The 17690-nt window shown below is 36.9% G+C and overlaps 1 protein-coding gene across 5 annotated transcripts in view; it reads right to left on the reverse strand.

Annotated features, from left to right (window-relative positions):
- The window catches only part of Fryl (FRY like transcription coactivator), a 176745-nt gene that overhangs the window by 5772 nt on the left and 153283 nt on the right, over nt 1–17690 (reverse strand). For all 5 annotated transcript variants that reach the window (XM_033758803.1, XM_033758801.1, XM_033758800.1 and 2 more), the window contains 5 exons: nt 13813–14060; nt 11286–11493; nt 8365–8514; nt 7651–7749; nt 2218–2286 (listed from right to left, as the gene is read on the reverse strand). In XM_033758803.1, coding sequence (XP_033614694.1) covers nt 2218–2286; nt 7651–7749; nt 8365–8514; nt 11286–11493; nt 13813–14060 — 774 coding nt within the window. The remainder of the gene's footprint in view (nt 1–2217; nt 2287–7650; nt 7750–8364; nt 8515–11285; nt 11494–13812; nt 14061–17690) is intronic.

The following is a 17690-nucleotide window of genomic DNA, read 5'->3' on the forward strand; positions in this document are numbered from 1 at the left end:
TACTAGGGATCGAACTTGGGTCCTTGCGCTTGCAAGGCAGGCAGCGGAACCACTGAGCTAAATCCCCGGCCCCAAAACTCAACTGTAATAAAAAAAAAATCTCCATTACTAAGTAGAAAACAAGCAAATGAATTACCACTATTTTTCAAGAACAGACTGGTTTATAGTATCTTAGGAAATACTTACCCATGAGATGATTTTTTTTCTCTTAATTAGGCTTTCTACCTTTCCATGTCTAATTAAGTCCTAGGCTGCCTTAATTGCTGCTAGGCCACCAGGCAGAAAATGTAAAGCAAATGTGTTTTTTACACTGTACCCCAAAGGTAACTGAGTAAGTTTCAGAAATCTGATCTACAGTTCAATTAAAGGAAATAATGTATGTAAAACACAGTGAAAATTCTTAATTTATGGGCTACCCTAAAGTATCTACAGCATCTTGGATCTAAAGAAAGTGGCTTGGGCAGGGGATTTGGCTCAGTGTTCCGCAGCTTACCTCGAAAGCTCAAGGTTCAATCCCTGGTACCAGCCCCCCACCCAAAGAGTAGCTTCCAATTAGAACAGCAACTGTTATCATGTAAGTTAGCTTCTAGAAGTCATTCTTAAGCCTGCTTTTCTAGTTTCCTCTGAGGGACTGTGTATATTCCCATCAATTTAGAAAGGATTTGCTAAGCAAAGGTGAACTTTAGCGCCATATTGCTTACCATAAATTATGTGAATAGTCATTCAGTAAACATTAGCTGAGCAGTCCAATAGCACTACCAAGAGTTTTTTACTTCTGAGGTTTTTGTATAGTTTATTTCATGTGGAAAGTGAGTTTTAAATACCCTTTCTCACTTCCATCAGCATAATAAAATAGAACTGACTCTACACATACGTCACCATGGCCTGTACTTCCAGATGTGACAGAAGCTCATGACCATCACATTTATAGGAAAAGGCATAATGTAACTGTAACTCTTAATGACCAAAAATCAGTCTCAACCTGCTAAAAGTGCAATTGTTATGTACATTGAAATTTTGCATGTACCTTACTTCTTGGTTGCTAATTATGCAAAAAATTGTACTTATACACAGACAGCAGATAAAGTTGTGTAAAAAAGCCTCCCATCTACAAGGAGACAAACAGGAAAGGTAAGCAAAGATATAAATGAAAGTCCTAATTGTATAGTTTTCACTTATAGAAACATCTTAAGCTGTATCAACAGACTTAGAAGGGACATAAAGGATTTAGCATATCCACCTGATTTATACAGGGGAAAAGGTTGTATTACTTGCAAACTGCATATCTTGCCAAATTTCTTTTCACAGGCAATTAAAAAAAATTTTTTTTCTCTAAAATAGTGCAGGCTTTGGAGTCAGCCTAAGTTTGAATCTTGTTTATACTTTTTTGGGGGTACTGGGGATCGAACTCAGGTCCTTGTGCTTGCACCACTGAGCTAAATCCCCGGCCCTTGGTTCTACTCTGTTTTAGATAATCTGCTTGACAAAGTTGTAAGGACAGAAGTAATGAATGTAAAATGCATAGTAGCATGTGCTTGGAAACTATCAAATTACACTGATTTTTCTCAACATTTTTAGTATTTTCAAAAACTTTTTGTTATAACAGAATAACTTTTATTGAGACTAGAAATCTGGCCAGGGAAGTAGCCCTAGCTGACCTAGCATATGCTAAGTCTGGGTTCAGTTCCCAACGCTGCAGAAAAGGTAATCTATTACAAGGTAAATGAAGCTGAAAATGACAGGAATTTTGATGTCCGAGGTGGTGACTGCTTAGTTGGTGAAAGAAAGCATTTTCCCCATATGAAATTATGCTGTTATAATTTCACCTTTAGAAAGTTTCATATATACATCATATATCACATAACTCTTAGGTTTGCTATCTTGAGCAATTCATCCTCAAAATAGTAATGCAGATTTTTTTTTTCCCCTAAGAGGCAGATTCAACTAAAATCCAACTTGGACTGTCCAGATACCTATCAGGCTTATCTGTTGAATGTTATTAAAGCTTCACTCGCTAGCTGGTTGTTCATTTTTATTAAAGTGAAATTTTCATTACTAAGCCAATATTTCACTGAATCTAACTTTTATAGTGATTGTTCTGATAACCAAAATGAAAATGTTTGTAAATACTCTATTTCTAGACATATCAAGTAAGAACATTTTTACACACACATTGTTTTACCTGATATAGAAGTACAGCAAAAACAAGAGACTTACTTGTGCATCTGGGTTTATCCTATATATGTCTTCTTTGGCACCAAATGTCCTCTTACAATTGTCTAACCACTAAAAAAAAAAAATGAAATTTTAATATAAGTAATTGCATAATGCATGATGGAAACTAATAATGTAACAGTTTATACAAACCAACAAACTTAAAAATAGGTAACTTGAAGTTCCAGGATTGGTTGCAGACAGAGACTTTCATCTCCATTTGAAGACAGTCATTTGCATGTAACAAACAAAAGTAGGCTATGGCTGGTATAACAAGATGCACACATGTGAGTTTTAATGAAAATACAATGAACAAGGCCCTCCTAGTCTAGGGGCCTATGGTGCCCTATTTCTGTAAAGATTCTTTTGCAGATTTTATTGGAAATCTTCACAACTTATTCCTGACCTTTGTGTAATATCAAACGGGGAAATGAAGATTTGCTTTCCCTTTGGTCAATTTAATAAAGGCAATTTAAAGAGAATTAACCAGGTCTGTTTACTTATCAGAAGTGTCATTCTCAAAAGACCAGTGTCAGTTTTAATTAGTGAAACAGAAACCAAGATCCATTTAAATCTTTTTCTTTTTTGTTCCTTTCTTTTGGATGGTAATCAATGACAAATACGTTATCTTTCAGAATACTGGACAGAGAAGCCAACTGTGTTTTTCCTGTATCCAGGAGCTATTCCTAAAATTAATATTAAAGTACATTTTCTATAGTCAACTAAAAACTAATATATTGGGGTAGAGTAGAAAAGATCACTAGAGTCACAGAATTTATAAATTGAACTAAAAACTAAGAGCCTTCAAGTTAAGCCCTTAAGTTTTGATATTGTCAGTTTTGATTTCAGGTTTTTTCCCCCTTTGGTAAAAGTAAAATTAAAATCATTAGGACTTTTAGAGAAAACTATATTAAATAGTATAAATATTAAATATATATAAATAGAGACTCTGAAAACATTTTAATATTAAACATTTAAAATTCTCAATTGTACCTTAATATTCTACATGCACAGGATTAAAATTAGACATCTCGGTTCTTTCAAAAACAATCTTTGACCTCCTGTCACTTTTATCCCAATCACTCAGACTGCAACTGGCCCTAAGCCCTTTGCTTGACAGCATCTCTGAAGAAAAACATGTTAAGCTTTTCTGGTGAGTTATGGCCTGTGGCAGTCATTGTCAGAAGCTATCAGCAGATTTCTTCATAGCAACAAAATTCATTTGACATCTATCGTAGAATCTGCTCATTAATCTTTATTCATATGAAATGTTAAAATGTTTATATACTTATCTATCATCACTATGCTGGTGCAGTTTGTCCAAGTATACTAATAAACTGAAAATGAGTAATTTTAGTTGATTATTTCATGACACTCTTACCTAGTTTTTCATACTGCCTACCTATTGACACAACATTTTAAGAGGGAATTACTCTGATTTCTAGTAGTCCTGTCAAAAGACAAACTCTGGCCTGATAGTTCTATGGCTACACACTGACCTGGAAAGTGCAGTTCTATAGCTTTTCAACAGTACATAAAAGACTCTAAAAAGAGTTTGTATAGAGAACACCCTCCTGTTCCCATCTAGTTTGTCTTTCTGTATTGATATTTTTTTACTCAAGGCTTAAGGTTAAAATTTAACTGGTGGAAGAGGTTCCATTTCTGGCTATCACAGAGAAGCTTCTGTGAGACCAATCCTCAATGGACAACTGTAGATGCTAAATACTATCAGCAGGACCTGGGGACTCAAGAGAGCCCTGTATCTATCCCATGGATCACTATGGAGGTATGTGCCTGTTTCTCTCACTGGGCAGAAGGGCTGGAAAAAGTCGCAGCCTTGAGTTTGCACCCTGTAAACAAGTATTGAGTGCCAAGATACTGGAGAAAAGGAAAGCTCAAGAACTGAACCTGACAGCCTGTGTGCAGTTTCCTGGCAGGGGACTTGCTGTTCTGTTGCTTAAGTGTAGGAGGAGAGGCCAAGAAGTGAAGCCGCAGCACTTGGATGGCTAGAAACAAAAGCAGATACCTCTGCTCTTATGGTGCTTGAGGAGACAAACATGCAAATCCTTGCCCAAATGGCAGAAAGCCTCAGGCTTTCACTCATGATCCTTAGAAGACTTTTAGAGTGTTTAATGAAAAACTGGCAGGAGCTGGGCTTTTTTCACGAGTGTCTATGAGGTGCGATCAACATACGGTGAATGCCGCAGCCAAGTGCCATCCAGTGGAAGGGCAGGCTTGTTAAAACGTTAGTGTGTCCTCATGCACCTCTGTCACCAGATGTACCTGTGGCTTCTGGCTTCTCCCCAAAGTCAAAATGGCCATGACAGGTAAACTTTTGAATCAGTTCAGGACATCAAGGCACCCACTGACAGTACAACTAAAGAAACAAAAGCAGACTTCTAGAAGTGCTTCAGAAAGTGACAAAAATCAGTGGGATAAGTGTTAGAAGAAGGGGGTAATATTCTAAAGGAGATTAAGTGGCATTATATCATCTGCAATTTTTAAAAATTTAAACATCACATATTTCAGTCATATCTGTATATAATGATCTATCTTGGGGATGCAACCCAAGTCTAAAACTGTTTCATGTATACCTTAAACACATAGCCTAAAGATGTTTTGTTTTATTTTTGAGACAGGATCTCACTATGTAGTTGAGACTGACCTGTAACTCACTATGTAGCCCAGGCTGGTCACAGTGATCCTCCTGCCTCAGCCTCCTGAGTGCAGGGATTACAGGCGTGCACCATCACGCCCAGCTTCTAAAGGTGTTTTTAATACATGGATCTTAAAGAATAATGTGCAGGAAACCAAGTTTATGTGCACTGAAGCACCAGAGAGCAAAGGCATCAATTAGCTACCCTTGAGGACAGCCTGTGGTGGTCTGGCATCTGTATATTCCCTCCTTTTGTGATAATCATTCTTACACTTACAGCTTTTTCTCTTTTTTTTTTCCCAGCTTCTAAAGGTGTTTTTAATACATGGATCTTAAAGAATAATGTGCAGGAAACCAAGTTTATGTGCACTGAAGCACCAGAGAGCAAAGGCATCAATTAGCTACCCTTGAGGACAGCCTGTGGTGGTCTGGCATCTGTATATTCCCTCCTTTTGTGATAATCATTCTTACACTTACAGCTTTTTCTCTTTTTTTTTTTTTCATTCATTAAGCTTATTGGTATATCTTAGGCATGCAATACAGTTACATCCATCACTGGGATCTTGTACCTTTACATGGATGTATCTTGGTTCTTATTTTTTCCCTCCCTTCAACTCATCTACCCCTCATTTACAGACTTTGTTTCCATTTTTTCCTTTTCCTTACCCACTTCAGACCTTTTCTTCCTACTTCACATTTATCAATTATACATTTTGATCCTTATTTACACTTTGTTACACCAGAGAAACTATTCGATATTTACACATGTGTCCTATTTATTTCACTTAATAATATGGCCTCAATGTGCATCCATTTAGCTATACATGTCTTGTTTCTCATTCTTTATGGCTGAGTAGTACTCCATTTTATCAAAAAACCCCACATCTTTATCTAGTCTCCAGTTGATGAGCAGTTGGGCTGTTTCCAAGCTTTAGCTGTTACAAACTGTGCTGCTATCAACATGGGTGAGCATATAACACTGTGGTATGAGTCTTTTAATTCTTTTGGGAAGATACCCAGCATAGGAACAGCTGAGTCAAATGGGACCTCTAATCCTAGTTCTTTGAGATATATCCATATTGATTTCCACAGTGGTTGCATTAGTGTACACTCCCATCAACAATGGAAAAGGGTTCCTTTCTCCCCATGACCCAGCCAGCATTTGTTATTGGTCGATTTCATTGCAGCAGCCGTTCTTTCTGGGGTGAGGTGGAAACTCAGTGCTGTTTTCATTTGAATCTCTCAAATGACCAGTGATGCTGAACATTTTTTTCTTATGTTTATTTGCTATTTCTACTTCTTTTGTCTAAGAAATGTCTGTTCATTTCAGATGCCCATTTTTGAATCAGGTCTTTATATTTAGGGAGTGTCTGATTTTTTTGAGTTCTTTATATATTGTAGATAGTAGTCCTTTTTCTGAGGAACAGCTGCTAAAAATTTTTTCCCACCTCAGCTCTGTTGGTGGTTTCTCTTGCAGCACAGAAGCTTTTTAATAAGATGAGATCTTCCCAAAGAAAACAAAACAAAACAACAACAACAACAAAATACCATGAGATCCCAGTTGTTGATTCTTTGTGCTAGTTCCCGTGCTACTGAGGTTTTGTTCATAAATTTTTTTCTGACACCAGTGTCTTCAAGAGTTCTACCTAACATTTTCCAACAAGTTTAGTGTTTGTTTTAATATTTAGATTTTTAATCCACTTCAATTTTAGTTTAGTGCATGGTGAAAGATACGGGTCTAGTTTTATTTTTTGGCAAGTTGAAAGCCACCTTTTTCAACACCATATATTAAAGAGGCTATCTTTCCTCCAGTGAGGATGGTTGGCTCCTTTGCAAAGACGAGGTAGCTCAGTATATGTCTGGAGTTGTTTCTGCGTCTCATCTTCAGGTCTGTTTCTTTTCTGTTTTTTTCTTTTTGAACAAGGCCTCACTATGCAGTCCAGGCTGACCTCAAACTCATGATCCTCCTGCTTCAGCCTCCCACATGCTGGAATTAGGTATGTGTCATAATCCCTGGTTTGCTTATTATGTTTTGACTGTGACCCATTGCAGGTCAGGTGTGGAATTTTTCACTTGTGACATACTTCATATCTTGGATTTCAGATTTTTGGATTAGGGATGCTTAGCCTACAATTATATAGTTTCTGTGCTTTATATTCCTTTGAGAATAGTTATAAAACACCTAGGTTTTACACATAATTTTTCATAGGTCTTAACATGTGACAGCAAGTAATTAACAAAAGACCTATCTGTTATAGAAAAAACCCCACTGTATACAATTTCTCTGAAAGGGAGAAATATTTTTTTCTTTTGTTTCTGCACAGGCCAAATGAAAATGTACTGGATTTACTTTCGGGGACTGATTCATTCTATTTTTTAGCGCCAAATTAAAGGTGAAAAGCCTTTTCTTAGGTAGTGTCTGCAGCCCATGACATGCCTGGTTCCCCTTTTGTTTGCCCATGTGCATGTACCCACCACAGGGACAAATTCGGTTTTGGCAGAGGCTGTAGATTTTCTAGACCACAATTCTGTAATTCATTCTTTGAGAATACAGCTTCTATTTCCTCATTTCCAGTGCTGAAAGCAGCTGTACAGTCTCCACATAGCAGCTATGTGCTCCTGGAGGGCAGGTTTCTCCAAGCCAAAGACCAGGGATTCCCTGGACAAAGAAGAAAGCTCCCAAGACCCACCATTCCCAGCTCAGCCCCAAGAACAAGGGGTGTGGCCTCAATGCTTCCAGTGTCAAAAACCACTTCTTGTGCACAGTAGGGGAGACTGACCTGCTCAGCAGCTTCTCTTTTGGCATTGTAGGTATCCAGGTGTTCCTGCAACTCCAAAACGCTGAATTTGAGTGTTTCTAGCAAGCCACATGACATTAGCTGTTAAATCAAACACATTGATCTTGGTTACCATTCCTAATCCAATCATGAGAACAATAACTTCTGGGTCATAAAACATCTGTTAGTTGGTTGTCAGACACTGTTACTATATTCTGTCCTTTTCTAAGGGCTGACTTTCTATGAAAGATTGGAAAGTGTCAGGAAGGACAGAGGCTTTCAAAACCTGGCTCAGACAAGAAATGGCATGCCCAACCAATAGATGCCTCACAGACACCATCTTTGAAGCTTTTAAAACCTATTCAAATATATTGCTATATAATCTATGTGTGTTTGGGAAGTCAGGAGAAGACCAAGGCACTCTAACTATATCTAACAGTGTACTTATTTTGACTCAAGAATCGGGAAAGAACATGTCACTGCAGCGTGACTCTTGAGCTTCCCCATCCAGATCTCTTGAGGAGGACAGAGGGGGCTTGGAAACAGAGATTCACTGGGTACTGCATCTAAGACACTGGAACACTGTATTTTGCCAGATACTTATAATCATGTTGAAAATAAGAACCTTGACACTTTAAACTTCAGAATTACTTTGGAAAAAACTGAACGATGCTATTCAAATTTAATCTATAAAAAAGCCCACATGTAAAAACTTACTGTTTCAGCATCCACAAAAACTGTTGGGCACTCTGAACACATCATCATCACTTCCAGTGAACTTTTAAATTTGGTACCAATGCGCTGCAGACCCTCACCAAGAAAGTTGACTGCTTCATTAGTTATTTCTCCAAATTTTCTTTGAATTGTCTAGGGGAAAAGGGGATTAAAAAGTTTAATATCTTGTAAAAAGGCCATTAAGCATAATTCGTAATTAGGGCAAAATTTAAAAATTACTAACAGATCCAGATGTGGTGGGGTAACCCTGTAATCCCAACACTGAGGCAGGAGGATTGCAAGTTCAAGCCGAACCTGGGCAATATAACAAGACCTGGTCTCAAGTGAAAAAGGGAAGAGATGTAGCTCAGTGTGAAGGCCCTGGGTTCAGTCTCCAGGACCAAAATGTTGAGAATGCTTAATGAGATGCATTTAGCATAATGCCTAGCACTCAGTGAATACTCAATAAATGATAATGTTTATTACTACTAGGGTTGAAAGCAACCTTAATAACTAAAAATAAGGTCCCACAGTGATAAATATCAGTTAATTCAGTACTTTTCAATACAGTTTGAGACCTCTATAACAAAAATTATAGTACCAGAAACAGGAAATAGAGGATATCAGGAAATGTAAAGAGATCACCTATTCCTGCATAGGCAGAACCAATATTGTCAAAATAGCCATACTTTCAAAAGTGATATATAAATTAATGCAATCCCAATCAAAACAGCAGTGGCATTCTTCACTGAACTAGAGAAACAGTCCTAAAATTCATATGGAAACAGAAGGACCCAGAATAGCAAAAATAATTCTGGGCAACAAAAGAAAAGCAGAAGGCATCACAAGACTGGACTTCAAATTTTACTATAAAGCTACTGGGATAAAAAGAACATGGTATTGGCACAAAAACAGACATATGGATCAATGGAACAGAATAGAGGATTCAGAAACAACCCCAGGCACACTCAGCCATTTGATCTTTGACAAAGGATCCAAAAACACTGGAGGAAAGATGGCCTCTTTATCTTTAGTAAGTGGTGCTGGGAAAAATGGCTATCCACACGCAGAAGACTGAATCTAGATATGTTTCTTACCATGTATCAAAATGGACTAAAAACCTAAATAGTAATATAATCTATTGAAAGATAAATGTATTAAACTCCTGAAGACATAGGCAAGAATTTTCTGATCAGAACTCCAATTGCACAAGAAATAACATCAATAATCAACAAATAGGATAATAGCAAATGAAAAGCTCTGCTATCAAAGGAAACAACCAACGGAGTGAGGAGACAACCTATAGCATGGGAAAACTTTTTTGCCAGCTATTCCTTACACAGGCAACTAATATCTAGAAAATACACAGAACTCTCAAAAGACCTCATCAAAATATGGGCAACTGAAATGAATAGACACTTCTCAGTAGTAGTACAACCAGCTAATACAGGGAAAAAAGATTCAACATCTCTGGCCATTGGAAACAACACAGATTCCACTTTACTCCAGAAAAAAATTGAATTTTTTATCATCAATAGTACATGCTGGTGAGTCTATAGGGAAAAAGAAACCCTTCTGTACTGTTAGTGGGACTGTAAACTAGCAAACCATTATGGAAAACAGTATGGAGATTCCTAAAAAATTAAAATTAGAAGTGCTATTTGACCCAAGTATACCCCTTCTAAGCATCTTCCCAAAAGAGTTAAAGTCATATTACAGTGAAACATGCATACCCATGTTAAAAGCAGCACCAACTCATAATAGCTAAATCTTGGAAGTGGCCTGTAAGTCCGTCGACAGATGAATGGATAAAGGAAATGTATTTATACATTGTGGAGTACTATGCCATAAAGGATAAATATGAGTCATTTGTAGGAAAATGGATGCACCTTGAGGCCATAATGTTAAGTAAATTAAATCAGACACTCAAGCCTAAATATTGCGTGAATTTTCTTATATGAGAAACCCAAAATATAAAGAACAAAGTAAAAGACAGATAATAGAAAAGAGAAAATGGGAAGAAGACCAAGAGATGGAGAAGAGCAGAAGGGGAGGAAAACAAATTTTTTTATACATGTACCAACTCCACCTGATGAATGTAATTATTATATACTACAAATGTGTATTAATAAAAATATGTGAAAGAAAAAACTCTAATGATTGTACGCTTGAAGGCAGGGACTATGCTTGTTGGTACCAGGGATCGAGCTCGGGACCTTGTGCTTTTGAGGCAGGCAGCGGCATGTTGTCTGTCTTTTCTTTCTTTACTCTGTTAACTGAAGAGGCAGTTTTCGCCCATAACTCGTTGGCCCCGTTCCTTTGGGGCCTGTGGTGAAGCTGCTTATTATGGCAAGAATGTGTGGCAGAGTAAAACTGCTCACCCCATGGCCAGGAAGTAAAAATGACGAAGAGGTTGGGGTCCCACCGTTCCCTTTAAGGGCATCCACGAGAAGACTGGAAGTCTCCCACTAAGCCCCACTTCTTAAAGTTTTCCATCATCTTCCAAAAGCCCCAACCTGGGAGCCAAGGCTTTAACACATGGGTGTGAGGGCCATTCCAGATCCCAACTTTATAGACTTAAGTCCACTCCTGCAGACGGGTGGAACCACTGAGCTAAGTCCCCAGCCCCAGGGACCATCCTTTCATCTGTTCATATCCATGATGATACCTACCTAGCATACTGCAGTAACTGATCAGATGCTGTGTTGAAGTTTTGTTCTGATTGCTTTAGGGGACTTAATTGTACTAGGAATTGTATAAGCAGTACTACCATGTCACTCTATAAACTTAATAACACTGATTTAGAAAAACAAAATGTTAAAATCTGTAGGAATATTAACATTTGAGGTACCGATTTTAGAAGAAAAACGTAACTTTATCAGGTAATTATAATGTGAGCTCAGAAAACCTTAAGCCCCACTGACCTGAAATAGTCTGGAAAACACATGAAAAGTAAACACTGCACAGGACCCATCTGTGTCGCACAGCATCTGACTGACGTGGCAGCGCCAGGCTTCCTCCTCGTCGTCACAGGCCACTGGCTGAAAGGCAGCTATTATGGCAGAGAGGAAAGGCGACGGGAGAGGCGATGTCTGTGCTTCTGGAAAGCCATCTTGCTCCTCTTCATCTGGACTGTTAACACACAGCCTGGTCAGATGCTATCTTACAGGGATGGACTCAAGCACTTAAAGTATTTTGATCAAGTAATTAAACACAGACTTTTTTTTTAATACACACAGAACGATGTAGAAAATACCACAACCTAAACTTTCTAAGGCATGAATAAGAAATTGGTATTCTCCATACTTACCATCTTTGGAATACAGCTCTTAATTTCACACAACTACTTAAAATAACCCAAGCCCTATAATGTCCTGCTGCTATGAACTAATGTCCGTTAAGTTCTATGAATCACTCATATTAGAACGCTTTCATTTTAAATGGTAAATTTTAGGCAAGTTTTATTTAAACAGCTCCCGTTTATGATGTTAATATTGAAAGGTCATCTTCTGTTTCAAGGACCAGGTTTGATGCATTATATAGATCATTTTAATCCTAACAATTCTGTGAAGATTATTATCCTGATTTTATAAAAAAGTTCAGGGAGGTTAAATAATAATGTGCCTGGGTTATTGGGTAGAAAATGGAAGAGTCAGAATTTGAACCCAGAACTACAGGTTCAAAGCCAGTGCATACTGACAACTTAGCAGCTATTTCATGAGCACACAGTGTCTTGTGTGGCAGATAGTAGAACTGACTCAACATAATACTTGGTCATTTTCTCTGAGGTATTTAACAACAACAAAATTAAGATATATTTGGGTTGGCTATTATATAACTTGAGGCTGTAAGTAGGAAAAAGTATGGGTTTGACACTCCATAAAGAAATGTGTCACTCAGGGTCTGAAAAGTGCATGATTCACATTACAGGATAGTTCCATAAAACTGTATAGAAATTACAGAGAAATTTGTGTGAAACAGACCTGAGTAAAGACTGGAGAAAAGTATTAAAGCAGATATCTGATGTGAAAAATTATAACTCAAAAAGGTTAATTTTAAAAACGTTACTGAGGGGGCCAGGGATTTAGCTGAGTGGTTCTGCTGCCTGCCTTGTAAGCGCAAGGACCCAAGTTCGATCCCCAGTACTAAATAAATAAATAAAACGTTACTAAGGTGACTGATTTTAAGGAAATGTTTCCTGTGACCTCGAGTTGATACCCTTGTTCAAGAGGGACACACAACTCTATCTCAGTGTAGTGCTTGCCCAAAGAAAACTATTTGGCTTCAGCCTTTTGGAAGGGCAAAGATAAGAATATTTACTTTAACATTACTTCTGTTGTCCCTGAATATATGCGTGATTACATGGGCCACTGCTATATCAAAATCAGTAGCACAAAAAGGATGTCTCTAAAATTTATTAATAACTGAACATATTTTCAAATACAGGAAAGTATTCTTGATATACTGCAGGTGAAAATCTCCCATGTGTTTTTTTTATGTTAAAACTCATCACATGAATATTTATTGTAAAACTCTGAAATACCTGATTATTAAATATTAAATTTATATAAAAATAATTATCAAGGAGCTTCAGAATGTTGAATGGGGAAACAACACTGATAGAATGCATGAAGTTAGATACCTTTAGAACATTATTTTGAGTCATAAATACTTGTAAAATTTAAATAGAAGAAATTAGACTATTTTATAATTCCAATCATTAAAGAGCTATTTAGTATATAAGTTTCCTAACTGCCACCAAAATTTCCTTTAAGAACTGTATGTAATAACTGATTAGTCAACTTAGCCCACAAATAAAGGCAAGGCCTTATTTGGGAATTCCTCATACTGATAATATATTTTCAATGTATGGAGCATAAACATTAAGGAATAATTTAGCCTCAGATAGTACAAACAAATTGCCCTTTCTGTTACTGTAGAAATAAAACTTTTAAAATCTGACTGATAAAGGAACAAGAAAATAAATTTTTGGATATTTTTTTTTTTAGCAGAGTCTTGCTCGCTCGCCTTGAACTCAGTGTGTAGCCCAGGCTGGCAGCAATCCTCCTGCCTCAGCCTCCTGAGTGCTGGGAGTGCGTGCGCCACCATGCCTACCTTCTCAAATTTATTTTGATATCACAGAAGTTCACTCCAATATCAATTTAATATTATCCATTTGGCATCCTGCCAAAATAGGTATCTGGAGTGCTAAATGCAGAAGGCTGCTTACTGTGATTTGGGAATGACCTACTTGTATTTCTGTATTTGAATGTCAACAGAAAAACATCATCATGTGTCCTTTTATCTTTGAAAATGAAGTTAGAGAATAAGACTACCAACAAAACAACATACAAAGAAACAAAAGCAAGTAAACTGGAATCAAGGGCATTTTGAAGAAGGGTTGGGGAGAGAATAATTTCCTCACTATACTGTTTGTGACCAGATTCTCACCTGGACAGTCCAGAGAAATCTGCTTCTTCTTCTTCACATCTTTCATCCAGCTCTTTCAAAGCTAACGTAACGTCCTCTTCACAGATGGACTCAGGGTAGCTTTCAGGAGCCAGATGCTCTGGCATTTCAGTTTCTTCTAGATCAAGAATTCCTTGACACATGAGAGAGTCTGGCTGCTCTTGAATAATATATGGCCCTTCATCATCAAAGTTTGTAACATGCTCCTCCTTTAACGCTGGCCTTGTATCCTGTGAAACAATCGCATCATTTTTGAGGACTCGTACAACATTAATAGAATAATTTCATCAACACAATAAATGACTGTTGTCATCTAAGTCTATCAGATAGTCCTCATTTACATGGTCTGATTGTTAAAAAGTTTTTGAACTCTCATTAAAAAAAATTAGTAAAATTGTTTTCTAAAATGGTCCTAGGTTTGTTTTTATTTTTTGGCAGTGCTGAGGATTGACCTTGTGGCCTTGCACATGCTAAGCACTCTACCACTGAGTTATATCCCCAGCCCCCAAAGTTATTGAAATTATAATATACACCTATTGGGTATAGAAACTTCAAGGAGCACTTTTTCCCTGTTTTCTCATGTACAGGATTGGGGTGTTTATCTGGAAGTAGGTCTTTTTGTAATATATGTTTTCCCAAACATATTCTAATTTTAATAAGTAAAACTTTATATTATTACAACAGATTATCTCTTATCTGAACTACCATTTCTTTAATTATATTAGAACACTGAACTCTGGCAATCAGCAGGGGAGATGAATGGAACTAGTGAACCAGCAGTGCTGACCGATCAGAAGGGTGCAGAGCCCACACGGCTATGGCAGCCTTCTGTGTCAGTGAGCAGACGATTCGCGACAGACGGGCTCTTTTCAGGTAATAAGAGTAGAGTAACTGATTTCAGTTTTAAGGATTAATAGGCTTTGTCGCTGAGCTAGACTTAGAAAAGATTTGGAAATTTTAAACTCTTGTTCTTGGAAATTAAGTAAATTGCAAGATCACTTATCTGAAAGAATAATAATGAATAATAATAATGAAATATAATATATAAGTCTTATACTAGTAGTTTCCCCTTCCTATCCCAATGTTAACCTTACTGACATGTTGTTACGTGACAGACATAGGATAAAAGCTCAACAGATATTGGTCAAACTCTATTATCAAGAAAAGAAATATTTCCAAAGTATATTATAATAGTGTCACACCAGTTTTGAATCTGCGAGAATATCAGCTTAATCAGTTGGAATATAAATACTTATAGAATCACAGTCTGAGGAATGAAGATCAGTTTATTTCACTATTTAGACGTCCTACTTTACCTGTACATCTTTTTTTTTTTTTTGTACCAGGGATCAAACTTGGGTCCCTGAGCTTGCAAGGCAGGCAGTGGAACCACTGAGCTAAACTCCGGCGTATCTTTTTTTTTTTTCTTTCAATGAGCAAAAACAGAATTTTCCTTCTAAAGCATGAAAAGTATAGCAAAGTCCTTAGGTTATCCTAAGTCCTAGTTTATTCATCTGTATAGTTCATCTATAGTGCTTGCTTCGGCAGCACATATACTAAAATTGTATAGTTCATCTAGAAAATGAAGGATTTCAACCAGACTTTGGATGGGTTCTTTGGTATAAGTTAATTCTTGACCACAGTTAGCTCACAATCTAAGAATGAGGTTAGGCTAATATACAAATGACAGCAGTATACACTAGCATATCATAAGTGTAAGGTAAACACCATCAGCAAAATACAAATGATCACAGATATGCAAGAGAAAGACACCACATCTGTTTCCAGCACCTGAGACTAGTTTGTCTGGAAGAAACAGCATTTTAATAGACTTGGACAAAGACACATAGGGCTGGTACTCTAGGAAGAGGCACTGGGAAGGCAGGAATATGGGAGGAAAGCAGAGAGTATCCTAATGGAATGAGGATCTGGATATAGTTAAGCAGGAAAAGGGGCATTCTCTAAGTCTTCACAGAATAGTATTTAAAAATACAGTAAAAGCCAGGCAGGGTAGTACACATTTATAATCCCAGCTACTTGGGAGGCTGAGGCGGGACTGCCAAGTTTGAGGCTAGTAGGACTCTGTCCAGGAAAAAAAAAAATGAGGGGGGGTAGGACATAGCTCAGTCCTTTTTTGGTTCAATTCCCAGTAACCCCTTTCTCAATAATAATAATATAGTAAAATAATTTTCTAATCACCTAAAAAAGTTTATAGTGAAGACATTTTACAGTTTTTATCTGAATTTTTTTTTTTAAAAAGAGGTAAGCATTAGTCTTTGGAAATATAATTTATGAGATAGTGCTAGAAATGGTTATGAGATAGTGCTAGAAATAGTTCTATAACTAGAATTTTTTGGCTTTAATTTTCCCTTGCATATCAATTTGAACATACTGTGTTATTACAAACCAAACATGTTAGCTCAAAGCCCTCACTATTCATCACTTTATACCTGTATTTGGTTACTGTATTTGCCCCTCAATTGTTAATTTTAAAACACTTTTATCAGTTGTTTTATATAATAAACACTGAAATTTTCTAATAACACCTAGATTTCATGAAGAAAGTTCTTTTGGACTAATGGAATGGATTTCATTATTTACATGCAAATTATGAGAATCAAATTTCTTTGGACTTTACCTTCCTAGACAATGACACACTCATATGCTTTATAACATTCAAAGACTCATTTCCTTGAAAAAAAAATTTCTGTGGTTCATGAATTAGATTCCAAGCTATTAATTACAACCTTCTGTGAAGATTATACTAATAAATACAACCAAAGAGCTGGATCCTTTCCAGAGAGACAAGTGATTTGTATATATTACAGAGAAGGAAGAGACAAAGAGCTCTAAAGATTTCTCCATGACGTGAAATACAGTAGCTTACTCTCTCTTATCTTCCCAATATTAACATAATGTGAGGGAAAATTTCAAATGAACACTCGTAGAAAACTATAGAAGTATTTCTTTAATTCATGCAATATTTCACATATTAAAATTAATATACATCTTAAAATAGTTGATTTTATTTCACTATTTTGGTCCCCCCCCCTTTTTAAACAAATAGCAATTTTGGGTCACTATCAGGGAAAAACAAATTAGGTCAATACTGTACATACAACAGATCCTATATCGTGTTATTCCCTTGTGAACAGCCACTCTCATCAGAACTGCCTGGACATGAAATGGCATGGTTTTAAACACTCTGCATTCTCATCTATCAGTGACACAATGTGTGTAATGACAACGGACCCACTACTCTGAAAGGAAAAAAATACTAAATTGAAGTATTTTTCCATAAGAAGAAAAAAATATTTGGAGACACTTTATAGTGCTTGGCAAACCAGTCCATTAAATATTTGGATTTGCAGTGACACATTTCTATAAATACGAATTGCTTCTAGGAGGCAGTTTCCTATGATTGTAACTCATAAACAAAATAAAATATTTCTTCCTTTGTTGATGAAAATTAAAATACATATAGCCATTAACCACACTGCTTTTTGAAAAAGGCGTTTTCTAGTATTAATCTGTTTGTCATTGTTTTGGATGAACAGATCTGTTGACCTTTTAATGTGCTACAATCCAAGCTAGATATGGCAGATTAGATTAATTAGTTGTGCTGCTTGCTTACAGCTCCCCTCAAAAAGGAAAGCTGTTAGAGTTGCTCTTCTCAATACTATCGGTTCTCTCCTAAAAACACCTTTCGTGTTCATGTGCTGGCTCTGTTCAGGCTCTGCTTATCTCTAGCTCATACTGTTCTTGCTTATCACCTTGACTTTTTCAGTCCATCACCACACCTGTTGTACACTCTGGAAGGACGCAATTGAGAATGCAACCCTCTCCCAGTGACACGCTGC

Source organism: Fukomys damarensis, unplaced genomic scaffold (assembly GCF_012274545.1).
Source record: "Fukomys damarensis isolate Sample0158 unplaced genomic scaffold, DMR_v1.0_HiC HiC_scaffold_35, whole genome shotgun sequence".
NCBI lineage: Eukaryota > Metazoa > Chordata > Mammalia > Rodentia > Bathyergidae > Fukomys > Fukomys damarensis.